This window comes from Heterocephalus glaber, unplaced genomic scaffold (genome assembly GCF_053883595.1).
Source record: "Heterocephalus glaber isolate CG9 unplaced genomic scaffold, H.glaber_assembly_v1.0 deba00000738, whole genome shotgun sequence".
Classification (NCBI taxonomy): domain Eukaryota; kingdom Metazoa; phylum Chordata; class Mammalia; order Rodentia; family Bathyergidae; genus Heterocephalus; species Heterocephalus glaber.
The window spans coordinates 10,717,954-10,735,095 of NW_028258161.1; the positions used below are offsets into that span (position 1 = coordinate 10,717,954).

Consider the following 17,142-nt stretch of genomic DNA (forward strand, 5'->3'; position numbering starts at 1 on the left):
GTTAGAATAAACGTATAACAAATGGAACACTTAACATGTATTTCGCCCTAAGCGGAGGTCCCGGGCTTCGGCTGCTTTCAGATCGCGGGTTTTCGTTTTCGGACGGCTGCGGGGAGATGCGCTACGTCTGGGCGAAGCCGGGCGACGCCGAGGCCCCGTGCGTGACGTGCGGCGCGCAGGGCGTGCTCTTCCCTGGGGTGAGTTCTCAGGGCGAGTTCGGAGCGCTCCGACTGGTGGAAGCCGGTCCTCCAGGCAGCTGCAGTCGAAGGAGCCTCGGGAGAGCAGAGGCTCCCCGCCCTCGGTTCCCAAGCGCTGCAGAAGCTGCAGCTCGAGCCCTGCCAGCTCCGGGGCTCTGGGGCGGGCCCTCCACGGGTCTCCTGCACACACACGCTGGCCAGGGCCCTGCTTGGTGCTGGTGCCCAGGGCCCCAGAGCAGGTGGCCTCTGATCTTCGCTAGGGGTCGAGGAGTCTGTTTCCGCAGAGGCCACTGCTCCAGGCACCAGCAGCTGCACTTGACCTGGGAACCTAATGGTGGACTAATGGGCCAGGGAGGAAAAGGGAAAGGACAGGATAAAGAGGGCCGAGGCAACAGGGGCAGAGGCAGGGAGCGGGAGGGACACATGGTCTTTTAGGGACAAGATCGTCGAAAACGAGCCTGCAGCCGGCACGCCACACAGCAGGAGCAGGGCGTGGGGGCAGAAGGTGGCTTCCCTGGTGACCTACTCACGAGGCCTTTCATGACGTCATTGGCGAGGTCGTGACGTCACAATGCACTTTCCCAGTGGGAGAGCAGAAGGAAGGGGCGCCGGCTTCTCTGCTGGACAGGGGAGTTTCACGTGTGTACAGAAGGCCCGTGCCAGAGGAACGAGAGACTGGCTGAAGCAATGAGAGAACGGATGGGTAACGTTAGGTTCTCCTATATAAACTACTCGGCAGGGCCCACTTGTGGTTCGGATACTTGGGAGGCTGAACCAGGAGGATCTCTTTGAGCCTAGGAATTTGAGACATTGAGACCAGCCTGGACAACGTAGCAAAGACTTGCTCCCCACACAAAGAAAGGGGGAGGGAAGGAGGGATGGATTGAGGGAGGGAGAGACACGGGGGGGGGGGAGAAAGAACTATCATGTGGGTCTTTTAGAGAAAAAACCCCAGTACATCTGCTTAGGCTGTGATGTATTGCCCAGGTCCTTACACTGCTGTTACATTAATCATAGCACCAATCTTTTTCTCCCAAAGGGTAGAACTGATGATGAGGGGAAAATTGATTATGAGACAAAAGGCGAAGTTTATAAAGACCTTGTTACATTTTTAAAAGAAAAATTGGGAAAATTTTCAGAAAATATGTCTAAACAGGTAAGTTGTTCTGTTCTCTTGATTACAACTTTCTAGACTATAAAAAACTGGAGAGTGGTGTTACCTATTTTTGGACACTGCTTCTGATTATTAGAAGGTTTTCACAATATAATAATATAAGAGCTCAGTGGTTCTGCCCCCTGCCTCGCAAGCGCAAGGTCCCGAGTTCAATCCCTAGTACCAAAAAAAAAAAAAAAAAAGTCAAGCATCAACATTATATTTGGGCTGTGGATTTAGCTCAGTGGTTCCACCATCTGCCTAGCAAGTGCAAGGTCTCAAGTTTAATCCCTGGTACCAAAAAACTGTTGCAAATGTAGCATTTAAAAATGATCCTGATTTGCTTCAGAGGATAAAGTGTAATATTTGAATTCTAAATAGAATTTTTCCTCTTCTCTTTTGAATTAGTAACACTAAGTATAAAAGACTCAGCCCTGTTTATAACACCTCGATATTTTGATTGTTTTTATCCTTTCTAGTAGTACTTCAGAAGTGTGTCAGCTACATGAGCACAAAAACTTCTTTGAGGGGAAATGCTTTTAGGGTTCTGCCATGATGATGTTAACGTTAAAGGCTTGGCTTTCTGAAAACATTACTGTGTCTTCCAAACACTGTGCATAACTTTAAAATTAAGTTCTAGTATTTTTAATGCTTTAATGTGTATAGAATCTGGCTCTTGTCCATGAATATTCTACCCTCTCTCTTAGAATATTGGTGATTTTTTTTGAAAGCTTGTTTTTCACGTGAATCAGAATTCTTCAGCGAGTTCAAACCAGTAACGAAGTGTGGGAAGGAAAGGAACAGAGGGGCAGGGGGTAGAGAGGGAGAGGAGAAAATATTTTAAGAAATTGGCACATGGAAATGTGAGGACTGGCAGATCTAAAATGCGTAGAGTAGTCCAGCAGGCTGAAATTCAGGTAAGGGCTGACAGTGCTCTCTGGAATTGTAAATTCCTAAGGAAGATGGCTGGAAACTCAGGCAGCATTTCTGTGTTGCAGGCTTGGGAAGAATCCTTTCTTTGGGAGCCTCCAGTCTTTGCTCTTCGTCTTCAGCCGATTGCATGAGGCCCACTCATGCCAGGGGGCCTCATCTACTTCACTCAAACTCTACTGACTGACTTAAATGCTAATCACGTCTAAAAAACGTTTGTACAGCAATATTTAGCCTGCTGTTGGACCAAAATACTAGGCTCTTTAACTTAGTCGGGTTGACTTGTAAAATTAATCATCATACATTTGTTTACTGCATTATCTTACTCTCCTTTGAGTTTCTTTTTGCATGTTTTAAACCCCTTTTCACATGAGATGCTTCTCATAATTTTCTCAGTTTCTCCAAAAAGCCAAGCAGCAAAACTCTTTTGTGGATTGGTCCCCTGGGCTGCTGGCCTCCCTGTAGAGTCTTTGTTCAGGAACCCCTTAATGTCAGGTTCTATAAGAGTTTTCGCTGTAGGGTTTAGTTTCTCCCGGGAGAGTTTTTCAGATCTGCAGCCTGAGAAGGTGAGCAGGAAAAGGCGCTAGGGTTGTTGCCATTTGGGAGGGAGGCGATACTTTACTTAATTCTCTTGTTTTTGGACTCAGGCTTCATTCTCATTTTGTTCTATACCCGGAATCCTTGAGTCTAGAGCTTCTTTGGTCCTTTTTCTAGAATACCTCTCATTTCCTGGAGGTGTGGGGACAGGAGCCTTATTGGGCTGATGGGGCGCTGGTGTTAGGGGTGGAGATCTTGGGACCAGCTGCTTTGCATAGAGACTTTGAAGCATCCCCTCCGCCCTCCCCACAGTTTCTTCCCTCTTCTCTACGGCATCTGGGACCTGGGTCTTTCCAGTTTGCCTTCTGCATCACATATTCTCTGTAGATTACCTTCCTGATTCATTTACCATCCCACTTTTGAAAGCTGTCTAGAATAGAGTGTTGTAGTTTTTTTTCCTCTTAGAATTGTTTTGGGAATGATTTTAAACAGTAGAATGGAAAAAGACTTTAGTCTGCCGAGTAGAACCAGAAATCCAATAGGTATATTTTTATCTTGTGTTAAAATTTTTTTTAAAATTTGAAGTAACATTTATATACAAGGAAATGCACAGATCTTAAGTATGCAATTTTATTTTATTTTTTTCACAAATATCTACGCTGATCAAGGTATGGAATATTCTGACCATTCCCAGAAAAATTCCATCATGCCTACTTTCACTTAATCTTCATGTCTTGTGCATAACTATATTCTGATTCCCTTCATTACGGATTACTTCTGCTTATGGCTTTTGTATGATGTGACATGACTATATTTCAGTCAACACTGTTTTTGATAACCATCTACGCCTTTGTATCTGTCATGATTTCATTACTTTTTATGGATGAGTATTTTCCATTGTGTAGATAGACCACAAATTATATTTATCCATTCATCTGTTGATGGATGGGAGTGTAACTTCAGGTTTTCAGCTACAAAACAAAGTTACTATGAACATTCTTATGCACATTTTTGTATGAACGTGCACTCTCATTGCTCCTGAATAAAATCTAGGAGTAAAATGGCAGAGTCATATAGCTTTCCAAAATGATTGTAATATTTTACATTCAGTAGCAGTATGAGAGCTCCAGTTGCTCCACATACTTGAAAATTATTGGCATGGTCATTTCTTTAACTTTAGACATTCTGATAGATGTGTACTAGTATATCTACCCCTGAGTGACAACCTCAGACTTCATTTATTCTTATTTCTCTTGTTTAAAATAAACTTTAGGATACATTTAATTAGGTCTAGTCATATTTACATTTAAAGAGAGTTTGATTACTTCAACTGTTAATATTTTACTAGGCGCATATTACACTAGGGCTTATACACATACTAGTCAAAGTAATTCTCTTAAATCTATATAAAATCTAGAAGATCCATTTTTTTCTTTTAGACAAGGAGATTCAGGGGATACTTTAATTTCTTGATGCTAACAAGTGAGTGTCTTTATCTGTCTTATTATATTTGAAGTGATTTTCTTGTAGACAGTATGCAGTTGGGCCTCTTAAAAAACCACTTTATGAAATTCTATTGCTGTATCTATTTGTGTATTTAAGTCATTTTCATTTAATTATTGATATGTTAGGGATTAAATTTGCATTTAATTTTGTTTTCTGTTTGTTCCTTCTCTTTTCTCTTTCTTATTGGTTTTCTAATGGATTGTTGGAACATGTTTTAGAGTTCCATTTTTATTAACCTATAGTGTTTTGAATATATCTCTTTGTACAGCTTTTTTAGTGGTTGCTGAAGGTATTAAGGTGATATGTAAGTAATTTATTCTAATCCCCTGGCTTGACATTTCACCAGTCAAATGAAGTATAGAAGTGAAGTATAGTATAGAAAAGAAGTATACTTTAAGTTTCTTTTATTCTCTCCCACTTGTAATTGTTTTTACTTTCCCTGCATACATTGAAAATTAAATGGCAGTGTTATAATTTTTGCTTCAACCCTCGTACTTCAATCAGAAAACTCAAGAGGAGAAAGTCTTGTATTAACCCAAGCTTTTGCTCTTTCCACTGTTCTTTTCTTCCTTTCTGATTTTGCAGGTTTCATTAGCAGGTGTCTGTTTAAAGACTTCATTTTAGCCATCCTTTTAGGTAAGACTGTTGGTAACAATTTCTGTAGTTTTCCTTTATCTGAGGATGTCTTCATTTCTTCTTTATTCCTAAAGAATATTTCCATTGGGTAGAGCAATCTGTATTGACAATTCTTTACTTTCAGCAATTAAAAAAATGTTTCAATTCCTCCTGACCTCATAGAAAATCTGCCATTATTTTAATTGTTTTTCCCTTATAAAGTATCATTTCTCAATGCTTTCATACATTTTCTTTGTTTTTAATTTTACAGAATTTATTACATATCTTAGCAAGGATTTCTTTGGTTTAGAATTGTCTTAGTTTCTGGAATCTTAGGTTTATGTCTTTTTTTAAGTGTGGGGAAATTTAAAGCATTCTTAGAATACATTTTCAGTGTGGCCCCTTTTCCCCTCTCTTTCTGGTGTTCTGATGACATGAATGTTGGAATTTTGTTGTGGTGGTCACTTAGATATTGAGAATTGCTCTGTCCACATTTAAAAAAATCTATTTCTCTGTGTTCACATTGGCTAATTTCTTTTGCTCTGTCTTTAAAGTCATGAATTTTCTCCTCTGTCATGTCTCTCATGTTGAGGCTATCCAATGAGTTTTTATTTTGGCTTACAAATTTCATTTTCACAATTTCTACTGCGTTCTTTTTACATTATCTAGTTGCTGAAACATTGTGTTTATATGTTGAGACTTTCTACTTTTTCATTTTTGAAGTCTTTATAATTGGTCAATGGAGTGCTTTAATGATGGCTGTTTTAAAATCTTGTCAGATTATTCCAACATCTATTTTATCTTGGTGTACACATCTGTTCATCATCCTTTCTCATTCAATTTGTAATCTTCCTGATTCGAACAATGTTCATTTTTTTTATTGTCTTGGCATTTTCTAGGAGCAATGTTCATTTTTTTTTTTAATTGTCTTGGCATTCAGGGAATTATGCTGTGAAGCTCTGGATTTTATTGAAATCTTTTAACAATGCTTTTCTGACACCTCACTGGTGGAAGTCCAGGGCATACTGCAAGATGGGAGTAAAAGTAAAGGTCCCACTTAGTCTCCACTGACGTCTCTGGTGATATGGGTGCTTCATGACCACTGGATAGGGATGGAAGTTCAGTCTCCCCTGCTGGTGACACACCCTGCGCTGGGAGTGGAGAGTGCCTTGCTACGCACTTCCCGGGGAGCCTCCCTTGGCCTCACAGCAGGGAACCCATTACTGCTGGGAGGATGTAGAGGATCGTATAATTTTTCTTCTTTAGTTTTTTGATTTGGTGATAACCTTGATCTTCAAATATTAACTTAATATTGAATTCTGGGATAAATCCCAGATATAGTAGTCATGATATAGATATATAGATATATATGTAATTAGATAATATGTTTCTGAGGTTTTTTACATCCATATTCATGAAGGATATATGTTAGCAGTTACCTTTTATAGCAATCAAAATTTTTTTTTTTTGGCGGTACCAGGGATCGAACTTGAGTCCTTTGCACTTGTGAGGCAGGTGGTGGAACCACTGAGCTAAATCCCCAGCCCTGCAGTTACCTTTTTAAAAGGTGGTCTTTTCCTTTAGTTTTTACAAAATTTATTTTTAATCGATACACAGAATTTGTACATATTAACAGGATACCTTGTAATGTTTCAGTATACTTATGTATGACCTAATGTCTAAATCAGGTTACTCATAACTACTTAATATTTAGCATTTTCTTTATGGTGGAGACTTTCATAATCCTTCTAGCTTTTTGAAATGCACAGTAGATTATTGTAATCTGTGGTCATCCACTGTCTAATGGTGCCTCAGAGCCTCATCCTCCTAAGTGTAACTTAGCGCCTAGTGATTGACCATCATCTCTCCATGACCCCTACACCCCGCCATCTCTTCATGCAGTGATGGTGAACCTTTTAGCGACCGAGTGCCCAGCTGCAGCCCCAAATCCATGTATCTGTTGCAAAGTGCTAACACTGCCCCTGTGTGCGCTGTTACCTGATGCTCAGCTGCTGGGCTGATGAGGCGTTGATGCAGCTTGGTGCTGCTGAGTGGGCCCTGTGTGCCCTTTGTAGCACATGTCCTGAGGTTCACCATCTCTGTCGTAATCTCTTTGTCTGGTTTTGGTGTGTGGGCAGTGTGGCTTCATAATAGGTGTGGGACGTATTCCAGTACTTTTCCTTTTTCTAGAATTCTTTGTGAAGAATGGGTAGTATTTCTTTCTTGAGAGATGTTGTTGGGAGGCATATTCTAGTCAATACGGGCATTGTGTTTTATTTTCTCTAGAGATGATGATTGAGTAGGTCCAACCCTGCTATTGTTTGGGTGGGTGCTGTGGCCCAGCTGTGAGTTTAGAAATAGCACATTGCTCTCTGCCTATTTGTTTGAGAGAGGCCTTGGTCTTGAAGGTACCCTTACTCAACTTGTGTTGGTAAGCATCTGAGCCTTCCTTTCCTAGACTTATCAACAGTGTTAATCTTCCAATGGCACTGGGTAATTCAGAAGCAATATCATTGTAAACGTTATTCTTATTGTTTTGTAAAGGAGATTAGATTCAGTGAAGAGCAACAAAAGAACCAGACTGATGAGGTACCTAAGAAGGAAGAAGCAGATGTCATCTGTAAAGCTGTGTCTGGTACAGACAAGAGTAAACTGGAGAAGAACCAGATTAACTTTGGGAAGAGTCAGATGGCCAGGAGATTGGAGCCAAGCCTAAACTGGAGGACCACTGTGGACAGAAAAAAGTATGTAGACATGGGTTTCCTCATGCATCTTCAGGCACTGTGTGTTTCCTATTTTTTCCTGGAACTTTGTTTCATGGTAGAAAAATGCAAAGTGGATATTCACTTGTCTCTCCATAGTACAAGGTGACACTTTCCTCCTCCATTTTATATTCCAAGTGGAAATATTTGACAGCAGCGGGGTTAGTGTCTGGAGCACTGTGAAGGGAAGGGAAAAATATAATTCACTTTTGTGTAGCTAGTGAGTCAGGACAAATAACCCATGAAAAAGATGATAAAATAACATGGAAAATGTGAATTTACAGAGAGTGACCCGATTAGGTGTGTGCTGGGAGAATTTGGAATGATTAAAATTATGTGGAGTTAAGCAGCCCTTCGTCGTGATGGTTTTCTCTATGAACAGAACTTTAATTCCATAAAAAGACCAGAGTCTCAGAATGTTGACTCATCAGTGCAAGGTGGACACTTGGTTTATAGCAGTGGTAGCAAACTTATGTGTGTTACTGTTTTTCTTTTAAGACAAAAGATGTTAGTAAATGAGTTGTTTTTTCTAAATTGAAAGCTCAGTATTGGGGTTTAATTGCAGTGTTGGCACTTTGCAATTCGTAAGAGGGTTTTGGGTTGCAGTTTGGTACTCAGTCTCTAAAAGGTTCTCCATCACTGGTTTATGGTGTGTGAGATACACAAAACTCATTCCATTTGGAACTCTCCATAATTAGGTCTCAAAGCAAAGAGTAAGAGCTACTTATATGTTGAGGCAGTCAAAGTCACCGAGACCATCGTGCTAGCTTTCTGTTACTCTAACAAAAATACCCGAGATACTTAACCTACAGAGAGAAAAGGTTTATTTTGGCGCACACTTTCGGAGGTTTCTGTCCATGACCAGGAAATGCATTGCTTTTTGGCCTCTGTGGGAGTGTGAGATGTCAGCACTTGGTGGAGCCAGACAGCTCGCTGCACAGCCAGGAAACAAAGGACGAAGAGGAAGTGGCCAGGTTCCTGCAGTCCTCTGTGAGAGCACACTTTCCCGAGAATCCACACACCTCCTGCTAGGTTCCGCCCTCTAACAGTAGCACCATCCTGCAGACTGAGCATTTAACAGAGGGGCCTTTAAGGAGCAGTCAAGATCCCAGCTGAAGTTTTCTTCTTAAACTCTAGCAGGTAGCTTACAAATCTCAGCCTGTAATTAATGGTCTCTGTTGTCACGTGCTCGGGATCGTAACTGGCTTGTGCTTAGTCTCAGTATCAGCAGTGTCCTCCCTGCCAGGATCTGATAACCACAGGGTGACTGTGACTTGGGAGTCAATCCGGAGCTGTCGGGAGGAAGCGGTTCTGGAGAAAGAGAAGATACTCTTGCCCTTCTGATGCTCACTGAGCTTAGGGGTCTGACCTTTGCAACTCTGAAAGTCTGACAGTGAAAACTGTATGGGTGACTCTGTTAACTAGGAAGTGAGTTTTAACATATTCTCTTGCCATGCACTTGTTCTTTCATATACGAACTTCCTGTGCACGTGTTGGATGAGAGCAGAGTGTGTGTGAAGGACTGTGGCAAGCCTGGGGAGGCCAGGGCGGCAGGTGCAGGCTTGCTGTGGTGTTGCAGGAGGAAGAAGCGCAGTGGCCGTAGTGGAGAGCAGCGAGCACCAGAGGGGAGGTGTCGAGTGAGGGACTCACACGGCGATGGCAAAGAAATGCAGGACAGAACGTTTCCTCATGAGCAAAGTGCATGGCTGTGCTTGAGGGACAAAGAGGCATCGTCAAGTGTCCGGTGAAGTTGGGACTTGTCATTCCCTGACTCCAGAGCACACACGTTTGGGGAAATGAAAGTGATGGGCCACATTTTATTTCCTGTTCATCGCCAGAAGGTAGTAAAGTTCATATTTTATTTTTCTTTAGCCGAAAAATCTCAGTAAAGGAGAGCCAAGAAGAAAAACGCAGAGGAAAACTTGGGAAGACCAGAGCATCTGTCTCATCTGGAAGAGCACAGTTGTCGTGGTACGTGTGGGGGTGACGAGGTCCTGCCAGCCAGCCCCACACAGTGGCTGCGTCAGTGTGCCCGTTGGCAGCTTTCTTACTATTAGGGTAGGGGCCTAAGATATTTAGATCGACATGTGCGATTGCTGGCGAGGTTGGTAAAAGCGATGAACCTGGATTTCTTTAAGTATATTTACAAGACCTCTTTCTCATGGAACTACTTAAAATACAAGGTTTGACTATGAGTTGAGTTCAGGGAAAGAAATGAATTTAATGCAAAGAGCGGGGAACTAAGTGTTGGGAATACCGGGCTCTGCACTTGACCTCTTGATTCTGAACAGTTGTGTCCTAACACAGCCTTGACACCTGCCTGGTTTTCCTTCGCTAATCGCTGATGACTCTTCCAGTTCTACAAGTTTCACTTCTCATTAAACATTTCGTGATGATTGTTGACAAAGCCAAATACTAAAAGTCTTACATGATTTTCAGTTTGATGGCAGAACTGGAGGAGAAGAGTCAACCACTCTTCTTAGGGTTTCAGAGTAACATTGGAAGGAAATGGCAGAAATCCCCACATTACAAAGTTTATGCACTTGGGGGAAAACGCCGCAAACTTTAAGACACTGTGCTACATTCATACTTTTTACTTTTTTGATTCATTATAATAATTATTCAATTTGTTTAATAACTAACTTTTAAAGCTTTAAAAAAATAATTTAGGTAGGTGGGAAGTTGTAAAGATAGTGCAGAGTGGCCCATTCTATCCTTCGCCTAGTTTCCCCAGTGCTTGTGTAACTGTAGCACAATGGCAGCATAAGGAGACTAACTTCAGTATGGTGTGTTTTGTGTAATGGCCAGAGCAATCAGTATACGGAACTGTTGTGTCACCACACCTGCTCCTGTCCCCATGCCAACCCTAACTTCTAGCACTTGGAGAATGGCATATAAACAGAATCATCCATCTTTGGTAGTGATCTTTTTTTGCATCATCATAATACCCTTGACATCCATCAAAGTTGTGCATGCATCAGTAGTTGGCGTCTTTTTATTGCTCAGTAGCATTGCATGGTACAGATGTAGCATGCTCTATTTAATCATTCACCTATTGTAGAACATTTTAGTTGCTTGCAGTTTTTGACTATTACAATGATGCTGCTATGAACATCACATAAAGGCTTTTGCATGGATGTAAGTTACTTCTCTAGGATAATGCCCGATGACTGACATGTGGGAATTATATGTTTGGCTTTTTAAGAACTGCTAAACTTTTCCAGAGTGGCTGTGTCACTTTTCATTCCTACCAGCAATGTTTGAGATAGTTTCCCCTTGTTTTTGCCAGTGCTTGGTATTGTTACTATTATTTATTTCAGTTACTGTAAAATATGTGTAGTGATATTGCCTCAGTTGGTCAGAGATGAACATGCTCTCCTGGTTTTATTGCCTGCTGTTGTTTTCTCTTGCCTAGAACACATTGTGGACAATTGGCGTTAGTTCTTCTAGCCTTGCTGGAATTCACCAGTGAAGTCATAAGGGCCTAGAGATTCCTGTTTTGAGTTTTAACACCATGAATTAAATTTTATTCATTTAAAATGATCTTTTTCACATTGTGCTTTCAATTTCATGGCTTTGTCACTTTGAGTAAATTGTGGTACTTTGTACTTTTAAAGGGACTGATCCATTTTTGTCCAACTTTTTGAATTTATGCTTTCATCGTTGTTCATTATTTTCCCTTATTATCCTTCATCATCTGTGGAATCTGTATACCTATAAAATATGCTATTTTTTACCTGACACTAGTCCTTGTGTAAAAGTTTTAGGAGGAGATTTGGGGGATCAGCCTTGCTAAAAGTTTGTCAGTTTTACTGACCTTTCCCATAAAGCAGCTTTTTGTTTAATTCATTTTTAAATGCTTTTGTGTTTTCAGTTTTATTGGTTTCTACTCCTTTATTATACCCTTTCTTCTCTTTGCTTTGGGTTTACTTTGCTCTTCATCTTCCTTTTTAGTTTCTAGATTCTTTAGATGATTGGATTAAGATTCTCAAATGTTACTATTTCATGCTATCTATTGCCCTTCTCAGCTGCTTTAGCTGAGAAATTACAGATTGTGATATGTTGTATTTTCATTTTCGTTTAGTTTAATGTAATTTAAAAATTTCCCTTGAGACTTTCTCTTTGATCTTTCGATTATTTGAAAGTATGCTTTTTCACTTTCCAGCATTTGGAGATTTTCTTGTTATGTTTCTGTTACTGATTTTCAGTTTGATTCCACTGTGGTCATTGAACATAGTCTATATAATTTCAATTATTTAAAAGCTGTTGACATTTTTCTGTGGCCCAGAATATCTTGTTATAGGTTTTTTTAGATATTTAGAAAGAATATGCATTCTACTTTTGTTGGGTAGAGCATTCTATACATGTGCATTAAATTACAGTAGTCTTCCTGTATCGGCAGGGGATGTGTTCTTAAGACCCCTATTGGTTGCCTGAAACCACAACTAATACCAAGCCCTGGACATATATACTGTTTCTTTTTTATTTATATCTATGATGCAGTTGGTAAGTTAGGTACAGCAAGAGATTAATAGTAATTAATAATAAAATATAATCACTTTAATGATGCACTGTAATGTTATGTGAATGTGGTCTGTCTCTCCTAGCAAACCTTATTGTACCAACTCACCCTTCTTCCGATGAAATGCTACAGTGGCTGTGTAATGATATGAAGTGAGCTGAAGGGCCTCTGTGTTGTCACATCGGGTTATGCTAACACGCGAGGGCTCTTGAACACAAGCACTGTGAGATGATGGTGGGCCTGGTAATCAGGATGACTTCTAAGTAGCTAGCCCATGGGAAGTAGCACAGATTGGATATGGAGGACCAAGGATGATTCGCGCATCAGCTAGGACAGGGGAGAGGGACAGCAGGAGATTTTGTCATGCTACTCAGAATGGTGTAATTTAAAACTTAGGAATTCTTTATTTTCTGGAACTTTCCATTTTAATGCTTTTTATTGTGGTTGGCTGTGGGTAACGAAAACCACAGAAAGCAAGATGCACACAAAAGGGATTGTGGTAGGTTGTGTGAAGATGTTGTTGATTTCTTCTCTATCTTTGCTTATTTCCTTTCTGGTTTTTCGACCAGTAATTGAGAGAGCGAGTGTTGAAACCTCCAGCTGTCACTGTAGACTTTTCTATTTTTCCTTTTAGTTCTGTTTTTGCTTCATGTACCTTGCAGCTGATTTCGGTGTCCTCCAAGTTAGGAGTGCTTGTCTCCCTCATGGGTTAATGTTTTATCGATATGTAAAGTCCCTCTCTGTTACTGGTTATTTTCTTGGTGAAGTCCGCCTAATCTGATATTAATATGACAATTTCTGTTTTCTTTTGATTAATGTTTGCGTAGTATATATTTCCCTTCATTTTATTTTCAAACTACCCATGCTGTTACATTTGCATTGATCTTCCTACAGACAGTATATAATTCACACCCCTCTCTTTACAATCCACTAAGTCAAACTTTTGATTTGTGTGTTTATATCATTTGCCTTTAATGTGATTATTGATATTTTATGATCTAGACCTGCCATTCCATGAGGTCACCTTATTTTCTATTTGTTCTGCTTTTTTTTTTTTTGGTACTGGGGGGATCAAACTCTGGTCCTTGTGCTTGCACAGCAGGCGGCGAAACCACTGAGCTAAATCCCCGGCCTATTTGTTCTGCTTTTGATCTTTTCTTTCTCATCTTTCTGTGATTACTTGAACACTTTGTAGAATTCCATTTTGATTTTTCCATAGTATTTTGGAGTGCATGTCTTTGTATAGTTTTGTGTGCCTGCTCTAGGTATTGTGCCATAGATATACATGTCACTAAGTATTACATTGTAACTGTGTCCATGGGAAGCTTATATGAACGAATTTGTTGTTGTTATTCTTAGTAAGAGTGTTGACAAGGCTGAGGAAACTATTAGTGAGAGTTCCTCAGAGAGTGAAGAAGATGAAGAACCACCTGATCATCGCCAGGAAGCTAATGCCGATTTGCCGTCAGAATATTGGCAAATTCAGAAGCTGGTAAAATATTTAAAGGTAAGAAAGACTTTTTATAATACATTTGATGTGTTCTTGTAGATCATTCTGTGTTTATTGTATGTGTCTTCCCAATAAAAGCAATGAGCTCATGGAGCAGCCAGGCCGCACAGTACCAGCTCTCTCTCTAGCTGGACAGTAGAGGATGGCATGGCGGACAACAAATGTTGTGACTTTACACCGTTTTAGGATTTGTAGTCCTGTGTGATAGAAAGAACATGGATTTTTGAAGTTGAACTTACATTACTTTTGAAGGTGTATCACTTTCTAGCAGGGTGGCTGTTGAAAAGTTATTATTTTGAGTTTTTAATACCTCAGCCTATAGAATGAAATGAATGACACCTGTATTTTAGGATTATTTTAAAGATTGTGAAAACACATTTGAAAACTGTGTTATGGCATCTGATACATTGTAGGTGCTTAAAAAACCAAAAAAAATTTTCTTTTACTTACTTCATGCTTTTTCCTGCTTTTCCATTTCTATGGTCGAGTCAGCCAAGGCCATTTTCTAGTAGCTTTGCATATTTAAAGACATTTATGCGAGTTCTAGACCACAAAAGGGTATTTTTCCATGCTTTGAAGGTGACCTCACAGTATCACGTAAAAAAGCTTATGTGCACGTTTCCTGAGTTTTACAAGGGGCCTCCATATGGGCACAATCTTGTAGGTCCAAGAGAGCTGAAGAAGCTTCTTCTGAAAGAAAAATGTGCTTTAAAAAAAAACAAACTCTGGGCCGGGGATTTAGCTCAGTGGTTCCAGCGCCTGCCTCACAAGCGCAAGGATCCGAGTTCGATCTCTGGTACCAAAAAAAAAAAGAAACATTTGCTTTCTCCCCCTAAGAATGGGACTTCAATTGGAGTTCCCAGCGTCTCTCAGAAATACATGATTTCCTGAATGCCAAGAAAATTAGTAAAGAAATTGGGAAAATGGGAATTCAGGGTTAATGGTTATCATAAGGACACTGGTGGTTTGAGGGAATCTACTAACATTGTGGAAAGCAGCACAGGAAATGCTGATGGCAGAGTCAAAGGCAAAGGTAGGCAGTTCCAGGTGCCAGGGCAGGAACGTGTAGGAGAAAGGGAGTCACAGTCTAATCAGTTGGCCCTTTGTACAGCTGCTCCCATGCTCTGTGTATGTCTTTGCTGCTAATGTGAATCATTGCTGCAAAAATAAAGATTAATATTTCAGTACATATATACTTTCTATAAATCCTGTCAGTGGTGTTCCAAGAAATGAGAAAGCTTGGAAGCAAAGTAAGTCCTTCTGTTTGAAATTTGGACCTTTGGGGGGTGGGGATTTAGCTCAGTGGTTCCCCTGCTTGCCCTCACAAGTGCAAGGTCCGGAGTTAGATCCCCGGTACCAAAAAGAAAAAAAAAGAAATTTGAGCCTGTGCTCCCAGTTTCAACCTGTGATTCAATGTTGCCTTTCAGCCTTGCTAGATCTGGATGTCACATCATTTGGATCCAACCAATAATGTTTGCTGTCACTTTTCAGTGTTTGGGTATTTACCTTATCATATATAGTGTATGTTACCTTTCATTCTTTGTGAGAAATTGAACAAAAGAAATGCATAGATCTAAGTATGTGCTGAATTGTATTTCATTGTGAATGAGTCACTGATCTAGATTCCGAATTAGGAAAACTCTTCCAAAATCTGATTACCTTAATTTGATTTTAGTGGCTAAACCAAAATCAGTGCAAGCAGATAAAATATTTTTGTGTTTATAGTTGACTTCAAAATCTATTGTGAATCTGTAATAATCAAAACAGCATAATACTGGCATAAAGATGGACACACTGACCAATGGAATAGGGTGGAGAGTCTAGAAATTATTCTGTGCAATTGGTACCAAAAAACCCCCACAACAACTGATGTTTGACAGGGATGCTAAAAACACATGATGAAGAAAGGATAATCTCGTTAATATCTGATGTTGTGAAAACTGGATATCCACGTGCAGAAAATGACATAGGACTCTTATGTACAGAATCAACTAAAACGGATTAAAGTCTTAGACACAGCAACTGAAATTAGTGAAACTACTAGAGGAAAAGATAAGGGAAGAGACCCAGGACTAAAGTTCGGGCAAAGATTTCTTGGATACAACTCCAGGGCAAGAAAAGCTTGAGATTGAATCAGGTTGGGAAACTTCTGCACAGCAAAGGAGACCACAGCGTGGAGAGACAGCCACAGATCAAATCATAGACCCGACGAGGGGACACTGTCCAAAATGTATGAGGAACTCAACAGCAAGAAAACGAAGAATCCCACTTAAAAACGGGCAAAGGACCTAAAAAGACATTTCTCAAAAGAAGACATACAAGTGGTGAATGAATGTGTGAAAAAGAAAGCTCATTTTTACCAATCATCAGCGAAGTCCGATCTACACCACAGTGAGGTAGCACCCCATGCCCCTTACGGTGGCTGTGGTCAAAACGTCGAAAGATAAGGAGCGCTGGTGAGAGTGTGGAGGAAAGGGAATCAGGTGTGCTGTGGTGGACATGGAAGGCAGCACAGCTAGCATGGAAAATGACACGGAAGTTCTTCAGAAACTGAAAAATAGAATTACCATGCGATTCTGAAATCTCACTGTTGGGCATATGCGAAAAGGAATGACGTCATATACTGAATCATCTGCACTCCCACGGTCACTGTAGCATTGTTCACATTAGCTAAGCTGTGGAAGCAACCAGGTATTCATCAATGGATGAACGAATGGATAAGGAAAAGGTGGTAACACAGGCACTGGAACACTATTCAGTTTTAAAAAGAAGGAAATTCCGTCACTTGTGAATTTCAATGTGGATGAACCTGGAGGATGTTGTATGGGATGAAATTGAACTCATAGAAGCGGAGCATAGAATGCAGTTATAGAGGCTGGGTGAGGGGGTGGACAGAGAAAGGGAAGGGATTGATCAAAAGGTTCTTTGATTTCAGTTAGACAAAATGTCAGTAAGACAGGAGCAGTTAAGCTTTAGTGATCTGTTGCACAGAATGGTGACTATACTGTACAATTCCACATTGTATATTTCCAAATTTTGAAGTTTTGAATTTTAGATTTAGATTTAAATTTAGAGTTTGAAGTTTTGCCACCAAAAATGAGACAAGTATGTGAGGTTTTTGATTTGTTAATTAGCTTGATTTAATCATTCCACAGTGTAAATATATAACAAGAGCATCACAATGCTCTATGAATATATAATATACAGAATTGCTGTTTTAATTAAAAATGAAATAAATGACATTAAAATATGTTTATATTTTAAAAAGGAAATGTATATGTATATATATGTGAAGCAATAATGCTCAACTTGGTTATCCTTTTGAAAACCTCTTAGTGACCTAACCAACATCAATGCAAAGTAAAGGAAATATTTGGTTTTTCTGGGGGGACTATTTGTTATAAACCAAA

The 17,142-nt window shown here is 40.0% G+C and overlaps 1 protein-coding gene across 7 annotated transcripts in view; it reads left to right on the plus strand.

Annotated features, from left to right (window-relative positions):
• Positions 1–17,142, plus strand: part of Odad2 (outer dynein arm docking complex subunit 2) — a 174,592-nt gene that overhangs the window by 13,207 nt on the left and 144,243 nt on the right. For 6 of the 7 annotated variants that reach the window (XM_087206972.1, XM_087206970.1, XM_087206971.1 and 3 more), the window contains 5 exons: positions 82–197; positions 1,237–1,353; positions 7,483–7,682; positions 9,573–9,671; positions 13,582–13,729. In XM_087206972.1, coding sequence (XP_087063098.1) covers positions 82–197; positions 1,237–1,353; positions 7,483–7,682; positions 9,573–9,671; positions 13,582–13,729 — 680 coding nt within the window. Of the gene's footprint in view, positions 1–52; positions 198–1,236; positions 1,354–7,482; positions 7,683–9,572; positions 9,672–13,581; positions 13,730–17,142 lie in introns of all 7 variants that reach the window. The other variant, XM_087206974.1, reaches the window with a different exon arrangement.